At 38.2% G+C, this 24,257-nt stretch overlaps 1 protein-coding gene across 6 annotated transcripts in view; it reads left to right on the top strand.

Annotated features, from left to right (window-relative positions):
- SRGAP1 (SLIT-ROBO Rho GTPase activating protein 1) overlaps window positions 1-24,257 on the top strand; it is a 274,730-nt gene that overhangs the window by 178,863 nt on the left and 71,610 nt on the right. For all 6 annotated transcript variants that reach the window (XM_032644932.1, XM_032644931.1, XM_032644930.1 and 3 more), the window contains 4 exons: window positions 1,293-1,475; window positions 1,949-2,077; window positions 16,614-16,835; window positions 18,808-18,909. In XM_032644932.1, the coding sequence (XP_032500823.1) occupies window positions 1,293-1,475; window positions 1,949-2,077; window positions 16,614-16,835; window positions 18,808-18,909 (636 nt within the window). The remainder of the gene's footprint in view (window positions 1-1,292; window positions 1,476-1,948; window positions 2,078-16,613; window positions 16,836-18,807; window positions 18,910-24,257) is intronic.

Here is a 24,257-nt window from a genome sequence, read left to right as displayed (position 1 = left end):
TACATCAATCTCTTTAACACAACTATTCCTTAGTTATAAAATTGGCTCTGAATAACAGTTATTTATAGATGAAATAAAATCCATTTTATGTGGAGGAGAATTTGACATAATTTTTGAGAATGTGCTGGTACTGATTACTTGGGTGCTGAGTTCTGGTACCTCAAGGAACCCTGAGACGTCAGTTGGCATCGGAGTCATCACACCTTTAAATTTTTCTAAATTAAAGAATATTTAATTGGATTGACTATATATTTACAATATATATGGAAAGGATACATTACAAAATTTCATCTCCTGTATATTCCTAAATCTATCAAAATGCAAATTACCTGTATCATTTCTAAGAGAAGAAACAAGATACTCTATATGTGAAGGGTTTTCAGCACAGCTTTATTGATAAAAAAGCAAGAAGTTGAAATATTCTAAAATGTTCAACAGTAGGGAATTAAGTAAGTTATGGCACAGTCATATAAAGAAATATTATACAGCCCTTAAAATTATGTTTTAAAAGACTATTTTGTGGTATAGGAAAATGTTGCTATTTTTAAGTGGAAAAGGACATAGGAGATTAAAAATTGTAAATATAGTATGATCCAGATTTTTTAAAAGGAGAAATGATATGTGTCATTTTAAAATGAACAAGTGTGTGTGTGTGTGTGTGTGTGTGTGTATTTTCGTAGGAAAAACTGGATAGCTGTATACCAAAATCTTATGTTTTTTATTTTCTACTTTATATTTTACTTTCTTTTTTGTATCGTGTTTTCTACATTGAACATAAAGTATTACTTTGTGCTCATAAAAAGTTTTTTTTTAATTACAACTATATATGAACCTTATATTTACATTTTGTATTTTGACAAGTACATTTTAAGCAATAAAGTCCCTTTAGTAAGGGCTATATATTTATTTGGAGTTTTTTATAATTCCAAGGTTTGACTAAAATTTATCCATGCATAAGGGTTTATTCTTCAAATTAATAATGCAGAGGAGATTTTAGAGAAACACTTTTAAGTTTGAGGGAACTTTTTAAGTACACTGAAAGCACACACAAGACTCTGTAAATCATTTTTTTCATCACAGCCTGTCCCTAAGTGCCTCTTCCTGGCAGGTGAATTTGCATATTTCTGTTTGCTTTATGTAGAAGGAATAGTATATACTTTATTTTACTAACAATCTGGCTCTCTGCCAGTTGAAAGGTGCTATCTTTAACATATTATGTCATATAATGGTTTCCATTCACTTTCTAAGTTACAGACAGACATCTTTTAACAATGTGGGTCACATTTTCACAGGTGATGAAAACATACCATATGTATCATGCAGAGAGCATCAGTGCAGAGAGCAAGCTGAAAGAGGCTGAGAAACAAGAAGAGAAGCAAATTGGCAGATCCAGTGACCCAGTCTTTCATATTAGACTGGAAGAGAGACATCAGCGGCGAAGCTCTGTGAAGAAAATTGAAAAAATGAAGGAAAAAGTAAGTAAAAGACTGCAGAGCCTTTCTGTCCTCACTGGAGGTGACAAACCTAGGAACACTGATGCAACAGCTGATAGACACACATTGTAAATTACTGTGAAGTGACATGCATTTCCTCCCACGGGAATGAAAAAATGTGTTAGAAACATAAAAATCATGTAATAACAGCTGGACCTCATTTAGTGGTGAATGCCAAGTATCCAATACACAATGTAGAGAACTTTGAATATTAACAAAGAGATTTCATTGCAAATGGGCCTGGCGCCCGTATACGTTGTTGTTTTTCCTCATCGCTGGGTAATTTTCATTTATTTAATTCAGATTCGAAATGTACTTTTCTCAGAGGACTTCGAAGGTCATTTGTATATGTTGAATAAATTGTTTAGATGAATAGAAATTCATGTATGTTTCCCTGTCTTGTTTTAAAATGACTTTATTGTTTTCCCCAATGCCTGGATCTTCTTCATTTCCAGAGACAAGCAAAGTATTCGGAAAACAAGCTAAAGTCGATTAAGGCACGGAATGAATATCTCCTAACCCTTGAAGCAACCAATGCCTCAGTTTTCAAGTATTATATTCATGATCTTTCAGATTTAATTGATGTAAGTATTTGAAGTTTTTATACTTTCCATACCAAGGTGGAATTAGCCGTAATCTCATTTCCTTGATTCTAAAACACCATCATTTATTAAAACAATGTTGTTTTATGTAATTCTCAGGAAAAAAACGCTGCCAATTAAACTACACAGAATACTAAGACACAATAAATTGTAAGATGCATGTGAAACACTGTGCATCCTAAAACCGCTGAAAAACGAATTATGAAGTTCTGTGAAGCTGTGAGTATCTGGAAGCCTCAGCTAGGAAGGGGGTCCAGGCATTTTCAAATGATGCAGTAGCACAGCCCTAACTGTGTTCATTGATTCGAAATATATTTGTTGGACCCCTACTATTGTGAGATGCTGAGGCTCTGTGAAGCCATAGATAAACAGTTCTTACCCCCTGGAATTTAAAGTGGAAAAAAAAAATATTAAGCAAATGACTACACAACACAGTTGTGATAAATACTGTGAAGCAAAATAGGATACACAGAAACCACTTTCATTATCTAACTCTCTTTACTTTTATAGGATATGATATAAAAAAAGCACTAATCGGGCTCATGTAGAACACTCCAAGTATATGTCTACTATTATATTTGTGCAGTGTTTACTGCCATTATTCCCCAACTTTGACCCTCAGCATCACTCATTCTTTCATTCAGAAATCATCCACTGAGTAGCCCAGTCATTGTGCTAATACTGTAGGAGATGGCAAAAATAAAACAGACAAAAATCCTGTGTCCAAAAACGCCAAGATCTGCAAATAGAAGATAAAAAGTGATGTGTCATAAGGAAAACACAGATGAAGTGTGAAGTTCAGAGAGTTATCTGCGGGAATTTTACTTGTATACTGCTTTGCAGTGATTGAATTCAACAATTAGATGATAATATAAGATTATTTTCTGTGGCTTACAGTGTCTGTCATAATTTAGTCATATAGTAGGTTAAAACAACTATTTTTATGGTGCATTAAGTCTCAGATATTTAGCGATTATTTTAGAGCCACAGTTTGGGACTTTTACAAAAGAATTGCTAAGAATTGTTACAAAAGATTTTTTAGTTCATTAACACTCTGATGTGACTTTTTCCTTTTATTTAAGTGTAAAAACAATTTTATCTCATATAATATCATAATTTCTTTATACAAAACCATTTAGTAATAAAACCAGGGAAAACTTTTTTCTCTTTTCCTTTGTTACAAGTATTTCAACCAAGTAAGTAATCACTTAATTGTTTTAAATACAGAAGTTTAAAAAAAAATTTTTTTTTCTTCTAGCACTCTGATGAAATAAAAGGATTTTTTTCTGCTAGTTTTCCTGAATAAAAATAAAAAATTTTATGACCCCTGTTTTCAAACTTAGATCTATAAGGATTCTGCAAAATGAATGGAATATAGAAGAACTAATTCTTGTAACAGCTCTGCTTGCTTTTTTTGTTTAGGGCTTATTTTAGTAGTGATTGGAGTACTTCACTAAACCCAAGCCAATTTAACAAGAGGATAGATAAGTCTCTGTATCTTGAAAAGTGCTTCTTTAATACGTACAAGGTACCAAGTACTATTCTTGATAATGGGGATCCATCAATGAACAAAACAGAGTGCTCACCTCCATGGAGTTTATGTACTAGCTGGGGAGACAAGCCATAAAAACATTTGCACATATAAAATATATTATATGTATGTAATATATATGTAATATATTATATGCTTATATAGTAAATATTTATATTTAATATGTATATAAGTAGTAACTTATTGTTGTAGTAGTAACAGTGCCATGAAGAAAAATAAAACAGAGCTCTGGGGGTGCTTCTGTTGATGGCATGTCAGAAAAGCCTGATGTTTGAGCAGAGAAGTGAGCTGCAGAGCTATATTGCTAATGGGGAAGGAATCCCTCATATAGAAGGACTGGCAAGGCTCCAGGTACAGAGGCAGAGGTGAGTTTGGCAAGTTCAAGATGCTCCAGGATAGCAAGATGTCCCTCATATAGAAGCACTGGCAAGGCTCCAGGTACAGAGGTGGAGATGTGTTTGGCAAGTTCAAGATGCTCGAGAACAGCAGAGGCCAGTATGGCTGGAGAGGAGCGAGCGAGGAAAAGGTTCTGGGAGAGAAGGAGGGGCAGAAGCCCAATCATTTAGGGGCCTTTGGACAGGGAAAAGGGGTTAGCTTTTGCTCCAAGTTTGGTGTGAAGCCAGTGAAAGGTTTGAAGCAAGGAGGTGACATCACGTGATTTCCATTTTAAAGACTTACTCTGGCATTGGGGTGGAAAATAGACTGAGGTAGGTGAGGAGGACAAGCGTGAAAAAAGCGAGCTATATCTAGGGTCTTTTGCAATTGTACAGGCCAGAGATGATGCTGGCTTGGACTGGCGCGGTAGCAATAGACCTGTGAGAAGTGGTTGAATTCAAAATATATTGAAAATAAAGCTAAAAGAAAACTGGGGTGGTGGGTTTAAAAAAAAAAAGGATAAAAGTGACTCCTGGGGCTTCCCTGGTGGCGCAGTGGTTGAGAGTCTGCCTGCCGATGCAGGGGACACGGGTTCATGCCCCAGTGTGGGAATATCCCACATGCCGCGGAGTGGCTGGGCCCGTGAGCCATGGCCGCTGAGCCTGCGCGTCCGGAGCCTGTGCTCCACAACGGGAGAGGCCACAACAGTGAGAGGCCCGCATACCGCAAAAAAAAAAAAAAAAAAAAAAAAAAAAAGTGACTCCTAGGCTCAGGTCTTGAATAACTAGGTTAATGATGTACACTTTACTGAGATAGGAACCCTGAAGAGGAGCAATAGTTCTGTTACATGTAGTAAGGTTGAGATACCTGTGGGGCACCTGTATGGAGATGTACAGTAGCGTCCTTGATACCGTTAGTATATATAGGACAAGAAGAGCATGTCAGGATTATATGAGTCACCATCATGGTTGTGGATATTTATTGAACTCTTACTATGTGACAGGCACCTAGGTTTCTAAGCATAATTTCATCTAATCATCATAACCTTGTGAGGTAAATACTATTTTCTCTATTTTATAGATTAAAAGAACTGACGGAGGCTTAGCTAGCTGGGTAACTTGCCAAACGTTACAGAACTGTTATGTTAGGTTTCAAACTCAGACATTTTAACCTCCAGATCAAAATAATTCTGATATAAATAAATAGTTAAATATGCCAAGTATTTTCAATTTTATTTTTAGAAAGCTGGATTTTTTAAAGATCAGCCTTAAATTTAAAATGTAGATTGAGCGACGGCCGCAGTTGCAGCGGGACAGCCCGCCAGCGGCTCGGGGCCGCGCGCCGGGAACCTCACAGGGCAGGCGGGCGCGACACCCCCTGCCTAGCTGCCAGCGTCCCGGGGAGGCGGCCCGCGCGCGACGGGACCAGCAGCATGAGCAGCGGCTACAGCAGCCTGGAGGAGGACGCCGAGGACTTCTTCACGGCCAGGACCTCCTTCTTCAGGAGAGCGCCCCAGGGCAAGCCCCGCACGGGCCAGCAAGCTTCCAAAAGTAGAAATGGACTAAAAATTGTTGGATTTCCCTGGTGGCGCAGTGGTTAAGAATCCACCTGTCAATGCAGGGGACACAGGTTCGAGCCCTGGTACGGGAAGATCCCACATGCCGCGGAGCAACTAAGCCTGTGCGCCACAACTACTGAGCCTGCACTCTAGATCCTGTGAACCACAGCTACTGAGGCTGCATGCCACAACTACTGAAGCCCGTGCACCTAGAGCCCGTGCTCTGCAGGAAGAGAAGCCACTGCGATGAGAAGCCCGCGTACCGCAGTGAAAGAGTAGCCCCCGCTGGCAGCAACTAGAGAAAGTCCACCCATAGCAATGAAGACCCAACGCAGCCAAAAATAAATAAATAAAATAAAATGTAAACAATTCTCAAATGATACAACCTAAATATGAATTTTAAAAGAAATGTTATACAATTCTAAAACAATACAACTTAAATATGAATTTTAAAAGAAATGTTATGAAATTGGTATGTTGTCATATTCAAAAGAAATTGAGTACTCTTTTAGTGAAAAGCATGCTTCTAGTTCGTTGACCCACTTTCAAGGCAATCAGAATGTGAATACGTACATTCTAAAATGGCTGCTTATTTTGTAGGAATCCAACTTACATATACGGTGGTGATCTTAAAAACCATTAAGCTGGACCCTTCATGATGAAAAAGAAACGGATTATTATGCAAAGGCACCTAGAATCCTTTATGCTCCTGTGTGAGCCTATTTAGCAAAACACCTTTTATACTGAGCTAATAATTATTAGAAGGTATAATAATTATTATACCTCTAGTGAGAAAAAGTTCAGACAACGTTTTTAATGCCGTCTTAAGACACTTAATACAGCATCAAAAACATTTTAGGGCTTCCCTGGTGGCGCAGTGGTTGAGAGTCCGCCTGCCGATGCAGGGGACACGGGTTCGTGCCCCGGTCTGGGAGGATCCCACATGACGCGGAGCGGCTGGGCCCGTGAGCCATGGCCGCTGAGCCTGCGCGTCCGGAGCCTGATCCTCCGCAACGGGAGAGGCCACAACAGTGAGAGGCCCGCGTAACGCATTAAAAAAAAAAAAAAAAAAAAAAAAAAACATTTTATATGTGAAATGACATGGAAGATACTAAATGTATCTTGATTAAATCAAAGCATTATAAATAGTCAAAGAATTCAAGTTGAGACCTTTTTTATACAAACCTCCAGTTTCTCTTGGCTTCTACTCAAATCAGTATCTGTCGCCTTTCTTAAAATTTTTCTATCATACATGATGATGAATGGATCTATTGATATAAAAAAGTCATATAAATTTTCCATAGAATTTGTTTTAAAACTAGTTTTATTATAGAAGCACTACATTTACATTGTAGAAATCTAGAAAATACTACAAATGAAAATAAAATGATCACATTCTTACCACCTGAGATCGTCACTGTTAAAATGTAGACTTCTTCTGTGTCCACACACACATTTTTAGACCAGAGTATGAAATCACATTTTACATATAGCTTTTCAACTCCCTTTTTTCAGTCGTTCATCTCCCATCCTTCCATTTCAGAAAAATTTTGTCTCGTCTAATAACCGCTACATTTCCATTTGTGAACCCCCTCCCCAAAATGTTTCTCAGCTGGTATGTCTAGACTAGATCCAATTTAGATCACATGTTGGATCTGTGTGATGTGTCCCTTTAGTCTTTTTTTATCCAGCCAAGTCCCTGGTTAAAGAGACAGTTGTTGAGGAGACAGGAGTTCCTGAGAAAATCTCAGCTTCTCAATTTGTCTGATAATTTGTTGTGTTTTTATTTAGCCCATTTCTCCATCCCTTATATTTCCTACAAAGCAAACACTACATGAAGGCTTTATGGATTCAAGTTAAGCACTTTGCAATGGAATACACCATGGGTGGTATTGCTATGTCTTATGTAGGTATGTAACAACGTATGTTTGGCCCACTGATAGTGTTACTGAAATTGATCACTAGCGTACGGTGATATAGCTCTGATTCCTTCATCATATATAGTTAAGGTTTTTCCCTTGCAACAAACTATGGATATTCTAAAACCTCTTGAATTTGGATTTTATTAAATTGAAAATCTACTAATTTGGAACTCAGCAACATCTGGGCGATAATTTACTTTTGGTCAGCAAAATGCCTTCTTAGAGTACAAATTAATAATGTAAATTAAACAGGAATGATAATTTAAGAAAATATTTTCAGGCACTTCAGAGTATAAATTTACATATATATCACTGACACCCTATTTAATGGAATCTTCTTTTGTTAACGACTACAGGTCTAAAAACTAATACTTCAGCAATTTGATAGATTAGTTCAAGTCTTTCCTATAGATTTGGAGGTGATCTAATGTTTTTTTTTTTATTTAATAATTCCGATTTTATCTGTTTTAGATAAACTTCACCTTTACCTATCAATGTTAGTTTGGATACTCCAGATACTGAGTTATCTTTAGAGAGAAGGGAGGGGGTTGCAATTGGCGGGGTTAGAGGACTTATGAAATACCTGTCATATTTTATTTATTTAAAAGTATACAGTTGTCCCTCGTATCCACAGGTAATTGGTTCCAGGAGCATCCTTCAAAATCCAAGGATGCTTAAGTCCTTTAAAGTCAGTCGGTCCTTCATATTCATGGATGTGGAACCTGCAGATATGGAGGGCTGACTGTATATATTTTGCACCTATCTGTAAGTTTGGCATGTTTTATATTTAGAAACGGAAAAAGCAGAGAGTTATAAAAAATTATTAAAACCAGGCCTTAAATATTTTAATCTAAAGTATACCAATGTACTTGAACTTGCTAATCTTTAAATTATTATCTTTTTGTACAGAATTTTGAATAGTCAGTCTTTCTGTGTACAACCACACCCACTGTGTATTATCTATGATTTCTACTTTTAAGTTTTTTGTAACACACAAGAAAAAATATTTTGGATATATACAGAGTTTTCACAGTCTTGCACAGTTGGCAATTGTGCCTAATTTGATAACAATTTTGTTTACTCTTAAATCTTCCAATAGCCCCTTTCTCAATTATTTTATGTTTATTTAATATTTAATTAAATTATAAATATAAATGGCACAGATATTATACAATCAGCTCTTTTTTGTATATAAATTTATTTTTGGTTGTGTTGGGTCTTCGTTGCTATGGGTGGACTTTCTCTAGTTGCGGTGAGCGGAGGCTACCCTTTGTTGCAGCGCGCGGGCTTCTCATTGCGGAGGCTTCTCTTGTTGCAGGGCACAGGCTCTAGGCACATGGGTTTCAGTAGTTGTGGCACGTGGGCTCAGTAGTTGTGGCTCGTGGGCTCTAGAGCGCAGGCTCGGTAGTTGTGGTGCACGGGCTTATTTGCTCCACGTCATGTGGGATCTTCCCAGACCAGGTCTCAAACCCGTGTCTCCGGCATCGGCAGGCGTATTCTTAACCACTGAGCCACCAGGCAAGTCCCTGTACGATCAACTCTTGAAAGCATACAGACGAATTGTTTGAGCAGGAGTATTAGAGAGGGCCTATTAACTGTGTTTATTCACAGTGCATTGGCATTGGTCACTATGCTTTAGAGCAGGAGTTGACAAACTTTCTCTGGAAAAGGCCAGGTAGTAAATATTTTAGGCTTTGTGAGCCTTATAGTCTCTGTACCTACTCAACTCTAGTGCAGAAGTAACCATAGTAAGTAAGCAAATGGATATGGTTATGTGGCAGTCAAACTTCATTTATCACATCAGGCCATGGGTTGGATTTTGTTCACAGGCTGCATAGTTGGCCAACCTCTGCTTTATAAAATGAACTGAGTATTAGTTAATCCAGAGCGTCACTTAAGCAGAAGATTGTTGAGATGGCTTTTCCTCTGTCTCTGAAGAAAGTTTTAAGTAAATTTTAGTTTGTAGAGTAACAGTCTCTTACTTTGGAATCAGGTGGGAAGTGAACAAAGTTAATTTCACAGTGAGGTTTTATTATGTCATTCTAAAAAATTAATATGAATTGCAAGTATTGGCCAAAGGAAATTTAATTGGTTTGGGAGAATAAAGGCATAATTATAGGGTAAAATAGATTGTAGTTTTGTAAATAATAGATTTTGTATCTGTTATCATTAAATATTCCCAGCATTAAGTGCAGAAGAGACTATAACTATTATTCTGTAAAAATTAGGATGTATTACAACAAGAAGAAAAATCATACAGGCAACAAATATATTTGTGATTGAATGCTGAAATTTTCAAGTGATTATGATTTGCTAAGAAAAAAGAGTTGGGGAGAGTACAAGTCTTAATGCTAGGAATCTCTGATCTATAATCATATTCACTACTCTGTATATCTGAAATTCTTAAACCAACTGGTTTTAAGATTGCAGAACTGGTAATATAACCTCTTTCAGTCCAGTTCCACACCTACCCACCCTCAAAAGGTAGTCAGAGAAACAAAATCCTCAACAGTAAGATTCTATTAGTGCTTTGTCCCTGAGCACCTGCCCTATAATAATAAAGTGTTTGTCATCCTTACAGTACAGTTTCACAGTCTCCAATTACTCCCTGTAAAAGTTTGCAGGTCACTTTGAAGCTTGAAGGATAAATCTTTGTTACTATTATGGAATATTGCCGTAGAAAATCCCCTATTCCAGCTAATTTTCTTGGTAGAGATTTCTGTCATGTGTTTTATTAGCCATTTCTACAGAATAAGATTGAAGTTAGGTTACACTGTATACCGCATGCCATGTTTATCTTATCATTTCTAAATAATCAGCTATCCTTTTGTCTCTAGGGACATATTTTTAATTGAAAAGCATTTTATTCAGAGTTCAGATTTTTCTTAATTAGTTTGACTTTTCCCCCACTACATAATAGTATCAAAATTTATCCATGAAAACCTGCCAAATTTTAATATTGTAGTCTCCATTAGGCCTGAACTCTTATCAGGAAGATTATAAAGAGATGATGTTAGATGGGTTAGGACAGTGTAGTTATCATGTAAACAGACGTATGCGTGTTTTTATCCCTTCATGGAAGAAAGGGTATTTAAAAACTGAAATGAGTTGGTTGACCGAAGTGGATGGCTTTAAACATTCCTTCCAATGGAGATGCTGTGGGCCTTTGTTAAAGAAACTGCATCCACCTGCCGCATAGGCTGCACTTTCTCAGGCTCCAGTGCTCGCTTTTCCATCTTGGCTGTACCTTTGAATGTTGTGAAAGTTGCCTAAGGCATGATCCTTTGTTTCTTTTTCTCTCGGTCCCTTGCCTTAAATACTATCTGATTGTTCCTAGATTTTTTTTCACCAGCCTTAATCATATTCCTGGGCTTCAGATTTGCATATCCACTGCCTCCTGGGCATCTCTAACCAGATGTCTGTAGACACCTTGAACATTTACCCCTACTGTCATCATCATCCTTCACACATGTAACAACTTTTTCTTATCCATTGTTTACATCTCAGAAAATGGTACCACTTTCCACCCAGTGGCCCAAGCCAAAAACCTAGTTCTCTCATTCCCCACGTATAAACGCATCAGCATATCTTATCATCTCTACGTCCAAAATATCCCAAACCTTGGTATTTCTCACTACTTGCGCTCTCGGTCTCTGAGACAAAGCCTCTTCATCTCTTGTCTGCACTTAGGAAGCAACAGCTTCCTAGGATGTCCAACTTAGCACTAAGACCTTCCAAGCAATCGTTCATTCTCTTCCCAAGCAACCAAAGTATTAAAAAAAAGATAAATCAGACCTGTAATGCCTATTTAAAACTCTCCATTAGAATAAAATCCAAACTATTCACTAAGATGCTATGTGAACTGGCACCCACCTGCCACTCAGTGTCATCTCCTGCAACTTTCCCCTTAGTCACCATGCTTCAGGTACACAGGCCTTTCTCTTACCCAGACCCACTAAGCTTTTTCTTGCCTGGGGCCTTTCTCGTTTTTGTCTAGAGCACTCTTTCTTCCAGAGCTTTACAATACTCCTCCTTTACATTCATGTGACACCCGGCTGCCCTATATAAAAGAGCAATGCCCTTCCCGCTAGCACTCCGTGTACCTCTGACTTTTTTCTCCATAGCATGTATCACCTGACCTGTATTAATTGAGGCTTGGTTTATTGTTCTCTCTCCTCTCTTGTGATTTGATTCAGGGTAGTTACAGAGATTTGGCCTGGGAAAAAAATGAGTCCAGTAGCAGCTCCTCTGAAGGAAATAATTGCCCCTGTGGGTGGGAGCTGTATTAGGCAACAAAAGATTATTCAGCCTACTCATTGGCTCAGGCTATGCAACCTCTGTTCTCCTTCTCCTGTTTCCTACTTTGTATCCATTGGTATCACACCGATGTACCATTTTGACCTTTTCCATGCTAAAGAGAAACTCAAAACAAGTTTGGCTAAATGCTCAGCTGCAGTTAAAGTAGCAGCAAAAATTAAATTGTCAGCTATGGACCATCAGGAACCCAGAGGTGAAAGCAGGTGTGTAAAAGTTGCCTGTAATTTAGACATACAGTTCAATTCCACGAGATGCCTCTGTCTCACAAAATGTGTTTGCGGTATCTTGCCTGAGGTACTGAATAGCTAGAGAAGAAATTAGTGAAGGACAAAGATACTTACACAGGAGAAATCAACTTTCTTCCTTGACATCTACTGTAAAAGCTCTGAGAGTGTCTATTTCTGGTCTTTGAAAGCTACCCATGGTCATGTGAAAGCTGTATTTTGCAGTTCAGTTTGCTTGGGTTGCACTATTTTTCAGAAAGACTGAAAAGAAGGGGCAGACTGAGTCTTTACACAATATCCATGGTTCTGGAATGGTCAAAGCCAAACTTTTTAAAAGCCAGGGATAGGAGCCACAAGAAAAGATCATGGAAGCTTCTCAGACAGAGGCAGGAGTGATGAAGTGAAGACCGAATACTTCAGGATTTCTTCCCTCTCCATTCTCGTGACAACCACTTAATTCTGGAGTGACATACAGGCTCGGGGCTGCCCTCCAGCCACTTCCTGGGCTGCCCTGCACATGACATTGGCTGTTACATGGAAGCATGGGAGCATGTATGTAGGACTTGTTTTCCATTATGGTAATCCCATCTAAGCCCAAACTTCTACCCCACTAGGGCTTCTCATGTCATGGAGTTTATTTCAAAAAAACAAAGTTGTCTCCCTGAACAGCTATGATCCAGTTATACCTGACACCCTGACATTATACCCACCAAGTATACTTGAACCAATCTCTCAGCCTTTGGGACAAGAAAAAGTATTTGTCACTGGCCTCAGTACCTAGATTTCATCTTCATTTTTTTAATACTATTTGCAACACTTTTGCCTAAGGAAATTAGCCTTACTGTGGTGATACAGACTAATGCCTAGTGGAATCTATCTTGGCAGCTCTTAGGATATTAAAAAAAAAATACAGCCTTCGACTTCCAACAGTCTTTCCTTCCCCAGCTTTAATCCATAATTTAATATATCCATTCAGAGTTTTTCATCCATCAGAACAATACTGTTTTGTTTTCATGAAATATTTTATTGGTTTCTTATGTATTTACATCATTAAATGCACTTGGGCACTTGGGTTATAATTCAACTCTTTGTGTAGAAGCTGGCTCTTCGTATTGTCATTAATAATTCATAAGCTCCATAGAATTACTTTAGGCCTTTTAACCAAGTATCTTGAATCCTAACATATCCAGTGTCATTTTAGCTTCCAGTTTAGAAAAAAAAAAAATGACTGTGACAGGTCTTGCTGTCTCAGGAGACCTTGAAAAAGAATTTTATTGCTGTTTCTTGTTTCTTTTAAAATTCTGGATGGTTAAAAAGCCTACAGTGTAGAAAAAGCTGCATATCACAAGTAACAAAATCATGCCAGTTACATGACCTCACAGACTGGAAAGTATTGGTAGAGGTCAGAGAAGGAAATTTTCCATCAAAGCTCATCACAGAAACCTACTAAGTTCTCAAAGTCCAGAAGACACCCAGGGAGGCCCCTGGGTTGATTACGAAGCCACATGCATGCTTCTCCCCAAATTATTAGGAAACAACAGTGAAATAAGGGGTGTCTTACTGGGACCAGACTCACCAACTTTGTGTGGCTGAACTGCGTGTGGAAACATGCACTGGTACTTTTGAAATCTTGACATTTATTCCCCAAAGAAGCCACACTTAGAAATAGTGAACTAAGTCTGGAAGTAATGAAAATTTGGTATGTATTTTTCAGAGCTGTAATTCAAGTGGATAGTTGGGGTTGAATTTCTTTCTTTTTCTTCCTCTTTTTCCTTCATTATTCTTTTTTTTCCTTTCTCTTTTAAATTGAAAAGAGACTTGGTTTTTGTTGGGGGGAAGAAAAGGCTTTTCTCTGGGTTGTTTCCTCTCATTATCAATTTTCTGTTAAGTCCCGTTGGGATCAGTACTCATAAAGTAAAGGAGCTTGTGTGATCTACTTCATTATAATCAAGTTGAATCTGCCCTCTTTCAGAATAGTAGGGTGTTTTGAAGCACTGGTACATCTCAAAGAAATGAGGCCATTTCCTTCACAAATTTATGTTTTCATACAATGAGGTGTTATTGAAAGAATAATTTTTCAGTCCCTCTGAGGTGTATAAAGCTGCTACACAGAACCATTATGGATTTTGAGGAGTAAGAGGAATAAAAGAGGACTTTGCTCATCTGAGGCTAGAATTTTTTAATTAACTGAAAATCAGTCTCTGTATTTGAGTGCAGCTGATTCCACTGGAAATGTATTAATGCGGAGACTGATTGCTGCATCTCGCAACTCTGTTTTGCTTATATTTGTAATTGTGTTGTGGCAGCTACTGTCTGCTTTTTTCAATCAAGTGATCTTAAGTCGATTCTCTGGCCTGTTTGGAGAAATGGCACCCCTGAAGGACAGGGTTCAAGACCCTTTTACTTGATTGTTTCAGTGCAGTGCTTCTCAAACTTTAGTGTGTATGTGAGTCAACGTGCGTATTTCTTTTTTAACTTCAGATTCTAATTCAGTGAATCAGGGGTGGGGCCCAGGAGTCTGCATTTGCTGCTGGTCCACAGACCACACTTTGAAAGCCAAGATTTTATAATATGTTTATGTAAAAATCCCAAATTTAAGCATTATGAAGTTGGAGGGTGAGGGTGGAATTAAATGTGTTGGCATTTCTAAGGACAGGTCAGTGATTAAGTCTGTACCCTCATAAAACATAAGACAAGTTGTGTCCTTTGCACCCTTCTACTACTCCTTTAGTAGCAAACTGACGAACAACTTATACTTGAATTCCTTGAGAATGGAGATTACATTTTACTGTGTTCCAGTTTTCATATTCCTGGAGCCTAGCAAATGCCCAGGCATCTGTAGATGGCCAATTAGTGAGCTGAGTTGAATTGAATCAAATTGAATTGATTGAACTTCATTAGAACAATATAGGGATGACCTGATTTTGTACCTTTAAAACCACTTGTTTTCTCTTTAAGAGATTTATATTGCTTCTATGTACAAATTTAAAATTCTGTCAGTAATTTATAACTGACTAGTATCCAGAGTTACATTGTTTTTAAAATTATATTCTCTTAAAATGCAATATGAATAAATAAATACAAATTAAAGATAGTGAAGATCGAAGCCCAAAGCCCTTGTATTCCTAGGAATACTAAACAAAATTCTGTCTCTGATAAAAGGACTTTGGCCAGTCATTTCTTATTGAAAAATTTTATTTTAGAGATAAGACAGAAGGCATTCCTGGGCTGTTTTGGCAGATTCAAACCTGTTTTTCCCATTTCAGAAAGAGTACAGATTGTTGTTGTCTTCAGTAAATTATACAAACACCAAAATACTACAGTTAGTATGTTTGCATCCCAGAAGGATTTCAGTAGATCGCTGTATCAATCTCAGTATGCATGAACAAACTTGAAAGCTCTTTTTTCATTATTTCTTTTCTGTATTTGATTTTGCTTCTTTTATTTTTTAATAGCTTTATTGAGATATTATTCACATACCATACATTTAACCCATTAAAAATCCACAGTTGGCTTTTATTATATCCACAGTGTTGTGTATATGTTGCCACAATCAATTTTAGAACATTTTCATTACTCCGAAAAATCCTGCACCCCTTAGCCATCACTTCCTAATTCCTTCATCCCCCAGCCCTAGGCAACCACTAATCTACCTTCTCTCTATAAATTTGCCTATTCTGGATATTCATATCAATGGAGTCATACAATGTGTGGCTGACCCATGTTGTAGCATGTATCGGTACTTCATTCCTTTTTATGGCTGAAAATGTCTTGTTTATTCATTTATTGATGGATACTTAGTTTCTACTTTTCAGCTATTAATAATACTGCGGGAAACATTCATGTACAAGTTTTATCTCTTTTTTATATATTCCTATGAATGGAATTGCCAAGTCATATGCTTTATCTCTTTTTTATATAGTCCTAGGAATGGAATTGCCAAGTCATATGTTTAACCTTTGACAAACTTCCAGACTCTTTTCCAAAGTGACTGCAACATTTTATATTCCCATCTGCAGTGTACGAGGGTTCCAGTTTCTCCACATCCTCCCCAATCCTTGTTATTTCCTGTCTTTTTTATTTTAACCATCCTAGTGGTATCACATGTGGTTTTGATTTGCATTTCCCTGATGACAGATGATGTTGAGCATCTTTTCATATGCTTTCGACAATTTGTATATGTATTTTTTAAGAAATACCTAACGGATCCATTGCCCATTTTTTTAAATTGGGCTATATGTCTGTCTATTATTGAGTTACCAGAGTTCTTTATATATTCTAGATACAAATTCCTTATCAGATAACATGATTTGCAAAATATTTTTCCCGTGATGTGGGCTATCTTTTTACTTGATAGTGCCCTTTGAAGCACAAAAGTCTTCAAATTCGATGAAACCCAATTTATTTTTTCTTTTGTTGCTTGTGATTTTGATACTATATCCAAAAAACCAATGCCTAATGCAAGGTAATGAAGGTTTGCTCCTAAGAATTTTATGGTTCTAGCTGTCACATTTAAGTTGTGATCCATTTTGAGTTAATTTTTATATGTGGTGTTCTCTTACTTTTTAAGTGCTGTGATCTTGGCTACCATGCAAGTCTAAACAGAGCCCTGAGAACATATCTCTCTGCGGAGTATAACCTTGAAACCTCCAGACACGAAGGCTTGGACATTATTGAGAATGCAGTTGACAATTTGGAGCCCAGGAGTGATAAGCAGAGATTCATGGAGATGTACCCTGCTGCGTTCTGTCCACCAATGAAGTTTGAGTTTCAGTCTCACATGGGTGATGAGGTCAGTAATTGATTATCTTAAAGCTAATGAATTGTCTCTTAACTTACATTACTCTTCCCCTGCTGTACCCAGCAGTTGTAAAAATTCCCAGTTGTCTTCTCATGCCTGCCTTTGCATGGGATCTTAGCACAATACTCTCAACAATCAGCCACTACCACCTTTTAAAGCAATGATCAAACACTCTAATGCCTCCAGAGGCCAAAGAAATAGAGGTGCAAACTCACCTGGGTGTAAGCACTGCACTGTTGCAGGATAGTTAAAGAATTCTTTCTCCACCTCAAGACATTCAGATTTAAGTTCAAAACAAAGCGTTTTCTTGGCCCAATAGAATCTGTCTGAAGACTTCTTATAATCCTGATTTAAAGATCTCTGTAAAGAAAAATAATTATAAATGGCAGGAAAATGGAAGACAGGAAAAGAGATACAAACCATTTTTTTAAGACTCAAGTTACCTCCAAACTGGTAAAACGAGCATTAGAAAGGATGTATTCTATCTTAGGTTCTTTATATGAGTTTAGCTTTCTATCCTATTTTATGCAAGGGAAAAACTCCATTTAAACCATTTACGAGTTACAGAGATATATTTATTGTCTGTGAACAGGGGGAAACAAGAAGAACCAATAATGGAGCATGCTCTATAGCACTTGGTGTCCCAGCTGTGCAAAACAGTACTCCTAGATTAAAAACTCAATTTTAGCTTATTGTGGTGACAGTATGTTTTTAAAAATAGGCGTACTTATAATTTCCATGGCAGATTTCTTCTTTAATGTCGTATTTTCTCTGAAACACCTAATGTTAAGACTTATAAGATGTATATGTATGTACCTGATATATTTCTAACCTAATTTTATTTTTGCTTGATTTGATAGAGTGAATTACTTGATTAAAAATGGTAAGCAGTCTTTATGCCAATAGCACACGAATTTGACAGGCGAGTGGCTTATCCCACCCAGAGTTATGTTTCTAAAAGCAAATGGTTTTAATCTTTCAGTTACGGATGGATGTGTTAAACACAGAATGATAAAATGTCACAAACAAGTTATTTCAGTTGGGTTAAAAGTTGTTACTTTTTTTTTTAACTATTATTATTTTAATATAGTAAGTCTCCTGCCCTTTTTTATGGCCAGTTCTGCCAGGAAGCAATAATCTCTACGATGTCTTGGAGACTCCATAAAAGGAAACTCTCATTTGCTGAGACCATTTCTGTGATGAGAAAGATGAAAGGAAATTGTTCATTTCTAGTCTGATTTTAATATAATTAAAAGGCTCTTAATTTTGACCTTATCCATAATTGAGATCATGGCCAAGATATCTTTCTACCAAAGCCTAAGACAGGTGGCTTCCTCAGTTTCGTGGTGAATCACATGATTTGGCTGAAAATTGGCAAGACAAGCCATGGTTGAAGATACAGAAAACAGTTACTCACTTTTTCTGAGTTTTCACTGTGTGCCAGGCAGTGTTCTAAGTGCTTTATGTACATCATCCCATTTCATCCCCACCGCAGCCCTATGGCGTAGGTACTCTTACTATCCCCATTTTACAGATAAGGAAACTGAGGTTTAGTAACTTACTGTAGTCACCCAGCTGACTGTAACCAGCAGGCTCTGCTGCCTGCCTGCATGACCGTACACTTGGATCATCCGCCACACTCTGCACAATAACTTATTCCACAGGTAGACGGCAGCATCAGAGCTCCATCTCCAGCAACCACCACATTCTTAGAGGGGTGCTTCCCACTGCTGCTTTTTTCCCAGTCATATCCAGGCCAAGCAGCTACATTCTGCTCTTGCCACTTACATAACAAGTTCATATTTAAGACTGAAGTTTTGAGGCGGCTGTTAAAAGTAAAATATGTAATTGGAATCTTGAGGGGATCCGCCTGATTCATGCAGCCTTTAAATGGGAGAACTGTGCACCTGGAGGCTGGCTGGACGGCTCCCTGTTGTAACTGTGGTTTCTGATTCCCCATCAGGTGTGTCAGGTCAGCGCGCAGCAGCCGGTCCAGGCAGAGCTTATGCTCAGGTACCAGCAGCTGCAGTCCCGACTGGCCACGCTCAAGATTGAGAACGAGGAGGTGAGCATGCTTTCTGCCCTCACAAGTAAAATGAATTCTAATGTAAACTGGAAGACAGTTTCACACGACCTAAGGGAATTTAACATTGTAACTGCAATCTCTCCATCCTGCATTTTCAGCTAGATCAGAGTTCCTGAAGTACTCCTTGTAGAAGATAAATGCAAAGGTTCTGTATTCTACCATAAATGAATACTTTACCAGGGATTCACTGCATACACATGTAAACACACCTTTTATTCTTAAATTCTTAAATACTGAAAGTAGTTCCCAATAGATTATCAAATTCAACATATGTGTTCAAGAATCTACATGAATGTGTGGAAAGAGATGTCTGACATGTTCATTTAATCCTAACTTTTGAAATTAAGTCCTTTTTTATGCTTTTTTGTAGTTTCTAGGTTTTTGGTACTGAATATGGCATTACTGATATAATTATGAGTACAAAAATCATAGTACTTGAATGGCAATATAAAACTGTTTATTTGCCGACATTACCGGATTTAAATGGATAGAACATAAAATGTGAATTATAAATACATGTTGAGCCAGAAAGCAGTCGTACAGTTCAGCCTGTTTCTGAAATTGATTTATTGGGTCCATGTTCTACTTAAATAAAAATAGGAACCACAAATGTTTCTTGTGTTAGTCAAGGCACTCAAATGTAACTTACAGGAACCCAAATCACGCTTGGTCAAGTCACAAAGTTTACGTACTGGTCAGTGTTTGCAGTAGCCTCAGTGGTGATTGGATCTGTGTCCAGATGATAGTTACCAGGAATCTCTTTTCATCACTTTGAAGTGGTATCTTCATGTGTGTTGGTAGGAAGTCCCTCCCCATGTCCTGTATCGGGAGATCCAGGACTACGTGGTCCCTACAGTTTACCATCTCACCTCATCCCAACATCCTTATCTCTGAAATAAGGTCTTTCATTGGCCTGACTTAAGTCATGCATACTTTTGGTCCAACTATTACAGCCAGGAAATGGGATTTTTTTCATTGGCCAGCTTAGATCCTGTGCCCATTCATAGAACCGTTTGACAGCCCCAGCAGAAATAGGTATTTCTAGAGACAAACAATTTCCAAAAGAAGAAGTGTGGGACAGAAAGGAAAAAAACAACGATTTGCCCTTGATAAAATAAATGGTCAAAATTCACTTTAGTACCCTCTTTTATTCTGATTCCACTGAGATGTCTTGAATTATGTGAATGTGTGTTTGTTTCTGTTAAAAAAGAGTGTCATGTTTCTTAGACCAGTAGAGTTTGGTGAAAACCCATTGCAGCCTTTCTGGTTTCTGGTCTTTCTGGAAGAACCAAACCACCCCTTATTCAAACATGTGTATATAAGATGCAACCATTGTGATTAAGATTTCAGTCTCTGTGTAAAGTCCCCCTAATGAAACTTCCCGAAGGGAAGCTGTTGCTCTCTTTGAGGTGTCGTTAGAGCTCAGGGTCTTGGCAAAGGCATCACAAAATACTCATTTAATGCAGTTTACTGGATCCTGTTAGACCTAGGGTTTGTACGCCTAGTGACTTCCAGTTTTTTTTCCATGCATAAGCTCTCGTGGTTTTATTTGGAAACGGTCTCTAAACTCTAGGAAAATAGTGTATGATACACAAGGTCGAGACTGGCGGCCCACAGACCTGTTTGGTTTGGCTCCACACAATTTGGGCCTGTTAAAAACAGGAAAGTGTGGGGACTCTAGCCCCTGTGTTGCTTCGTGAAGGGAAAGGCTGGGGTACTCGAATTCCACTTTGCCCTAGTCGTTCAGTCCTGATTTTCTTACATTGGACTAGTCCATTTATGTAACCTGTCTGGCCTCTGCAGCCCTTTGAGTTTGTGACCCTAGTCTTCCTGTTTGGGCATAATGTGGAGAAGCGCAGTATCTTTATAACCTGATAGGGGCAGACAGTGCTTTCTGAGGGCTAATTTTTCAAAATTTACTGTAGAAACAAATGAATTGGATTGTCCTGATGTTTCTTCTGAGCATGACAAGTGGTTTATGATTCTTGGAGATGGAACAGATTCACTGTAGTAGAATGGGATTCCCAAGGAAAGTAAGATTTAAATTGGATTTGTGGCAACCAGTAGACTTCATAGGTATAGAAGGAGGGAAAGAGGTTTTAATATATTTTCAAGGTTGGAGAACAGAGCAGTTTGGTCATCACCCAGGTTCTCCTTGGGGATGAGCTGAAGGTGAAGCTGAAATCGTGTGACGAGAGGCATTGAGAACAAACTTAAGGAGTTTTGATGCTGTGGGTCAGTTCATTTCAGTAAAATAAATATTTATTGAGCGACTTATACTATTCCACATATTTTGCCAGGTGTGGAAAGTACAGAGATGAATAAGTTACAGTTAGCATGTGTCTAGTGGAGAAGTAGTACATAACAAGTCGTTTATACAATGTGAAAAATAAGAGACCTAACTTGGGAACAACATAGCAATCATTGCTGATTTGGAGCCCCTGTGTAGCACTTTTCTCCACCATGAATAAGGAATTTGCCTCTGATCTTCCACTGATAGGAGGACAGGAAATTGACACCTTGGTGTCAAAGCAAAATATACAAGTAAAGAAACACATGCAAAATTTATGTAATTCTCTGCCTCTGCACAAACTTGTGTGTGTATGTGTGTGTGTGTGTACACACACATACTCATAAAGTCCAACATTTATTGGAAAGAGTTTAATTAACTAAAAATAATTATGACTGCCCAGTGAAAAGATAAAAGTTGAGGGAAAATTTCATCCAAGCTTACAAAAGCATAGAGAGGGCAGCTAAATAGAACATGAACCTTTTCACCAAATCTTAGACAACTATAAATAATGGACACCCCTTGAAACTGTAGGAGGCCTTCTAAGAAGGGAGTTTCCATGCTAAGAGCCCACAGACCATGTCTGGCCATGAACAAATTTTGTTTGCTCTACAGTGCTTGATTTTTTTAATTGTTATTGTCATTTAAAAATTGGAAGTTTGGGGGCTTCCCTGGTGGTGCAGTGGTTGAGAGTCCGCCTGCCGATGCAGGGGACACGGGTTCGTGCCCCGGTCTGGGAAGATCCCACATGCTGCAGAGCAGCTGGGCCCGTGAGCCATGGCCGCTGAGCCTGCGCGTCCGGAGCCTGTGCTCCGCAACGGGAGAGGCCACAACAGTGAGAGGCCCGCGTACCGCAAAAAAAAAAAAAAAAAAAAAAAAAATTGGAAGTTTTGCATAAAAATGTGGATTTTCAGCTTCAAAACAATTAGATCTTCTCATACTAGACCTGCATTTCTACAGGACAATAACTGGCTTGAGCTGAGGAGTACATACTCCCCTTAGACGCAGAGCACGTGCTTCCTATTTGCCATACGCCCCACTCAGCCCACTTGCCTATTTTCATTACTTGGCCCTGGAAGATAGTTGATTTTGCAGCACTTGCCTTAAAACAAAGAGAAGAGAGCAGTGTGCATTTGTAAAATGGCCTGAGTATACTTGTAAGTAGTAAAAGTTGGAAGGAAAGGCTTGAGACGGGCTTGATAAAATTTGTGGTTGATGCAGATTCATAATGGATTGGGACATGTACTGTCACTTCACAGTAAATGAACTGTGAAGTTCAAATGTAAAAAAACTTTACCTTTGCCTGTTAAACCTTTTAAAATGAGCTTTCAGTTTCATGATGCTGTGAACTTGCGTCGGTGATACCTTAGCCTTATGAGTCCCACTTCCAGTCAGCCAGTCCACAAATATATATTATTAGGTTCGCTGTGGATTGTGCCCATAGAATTAGAGCAGGGACTGCTGCCCACACAACTCTATTCCCCAATTTTTTTTTTTTTTTTTTACTTAAAAGTATAACTTTTTATTAAAACTTTGAAGTGAAACCTTAATAAACATTATTTTTAAAGGCAACACTTTGAAAGCAACCTAAATCGAAATGATCATTTATACCTTTCTCACTATACACAGTTTCCAAAGCCCAACCTAATGTTACACAGCCATGTCCACTTTCTGAAGGTTTACCATTCAAGTGAAATAGGGAGATTAAGAGGTACAGACTTCCAGTTACAAAATAAATGAGTCAAAGGGATGAAATGTACAGAATGAGGAATATAGTCAATAACTATGTGATATCTTTGTGAAATGTGACAGATGGTAACTAGACTTAAGATGGTGATCATTTTGTAATGTGTAGAAGTTTCAGATCACTATGTTGTACGCCAGGAACTAACTAACGTGGTGCTGTATGTCAATTATACTACAAAAACAGACCAAATTATAGTAAAAGAGAGGGGGGTGGGGGAGAGGGGGAGTTGGATGAAGGTCATCAAGAGGTACAAACTTCCAGCTATAAGATAAATTATTACTAGGGATGTAATGTGCAACATGGTTAATATAATTAACACTGCTGTGTGTTATGTGTAAAATTTGTTGAGAGTAAATCCTTTTTGCTTTTTTTATTTTGTATCGGTGAGATAATGGATGTTCACTAAACTTATTTTGGTCATCATTTCGTGATGTATGTTAAGTCAAATCAGTATGCTGTAGACTTTATTATTGCCCTGTCAATTATATCTCAATAAAACTGCAAGGGAAAAGAAAGAAAGAAGGAAGGAAAGGGAAGGGAAGGAAAAAATTTACTTTTAACCGTTGTTGTAGGGATTTCAGCTTAGGGGGTCATTGCTGTGGCTCCTTTCTTTCAAAGCTAGCCTCTGGAGTAATTCCCCATAGATCACATTTCCCTTTCCTTAGAGTTCCTCATTCCTCCCTTTGTTGCAGGAGAATGGTCATGTCCCAGGTTTCAGGTGAGTTCCTGGGACAGGCTGCCAAGTGAGGGTCCTTGGCTTCACACAGGAGAGAATTCAAAAGTGAGCCAAGGTAAAGTGAAAGAGTTCATTTAGAGAGATGCACATTCCATAGGCAGAATGCTGTTGTGTCAGAAGCAGCCCAGGGTGATTAGTTTTTTGGGGCTGGGTAATTTCATAGGCTAACAAGTGGGAGGGATATTCTATTTTGGGGAAGGGGCAGGGATTCCCAGGAATTGGGCCACCACGCACTTCCACTTTTTGGCCCTTATGGTAGCCCTCAGAAGTGTCATGGCGCCTGTGGGAGTGTTGTTTGGCATATGCTAGTGTACTACAGTGAGCATCTAATGAGGCTCAAGGTCTGCTGGGAGTTGTATCTTCTGCCATCTTGGGCCTAGTTGGTTCTAACCAGTTTTTGTCATATCCTCAATGGCTGTGTCATTCTTTTAACGGTTGTGCCCTGCCCCCTTCCCTCCTGTCTCACCTTTATCAAAGCCAAAGAAAAGGAAAATGAATTGCATAAGTAAAGCAATTAGGCCTTTCTTTTCTTTAGGACAGCCTTATTTTTTTTT

Source organism: Phocoena sinus, chromosome 10 (genome assembly GCF_008692025.1).
Source record: "Phocoena sinus isolate mPhoSin1 chromosome 10, mPhoSin1.pri, whole genome shotgun sequence".
NCBI classification, from domain to species: domain Eukaryota; kingdom Metazoa; phylum Chordata; class Mammalia; order Artiodactyla; family Phocoenidae; genus Phocoena; species Phocoena sinus.
The sequence above is the reverse complement of the archived record's forward strand: the minus strand, read 5'-3'. Positions and strand labels throughout refer to the sequence as shown.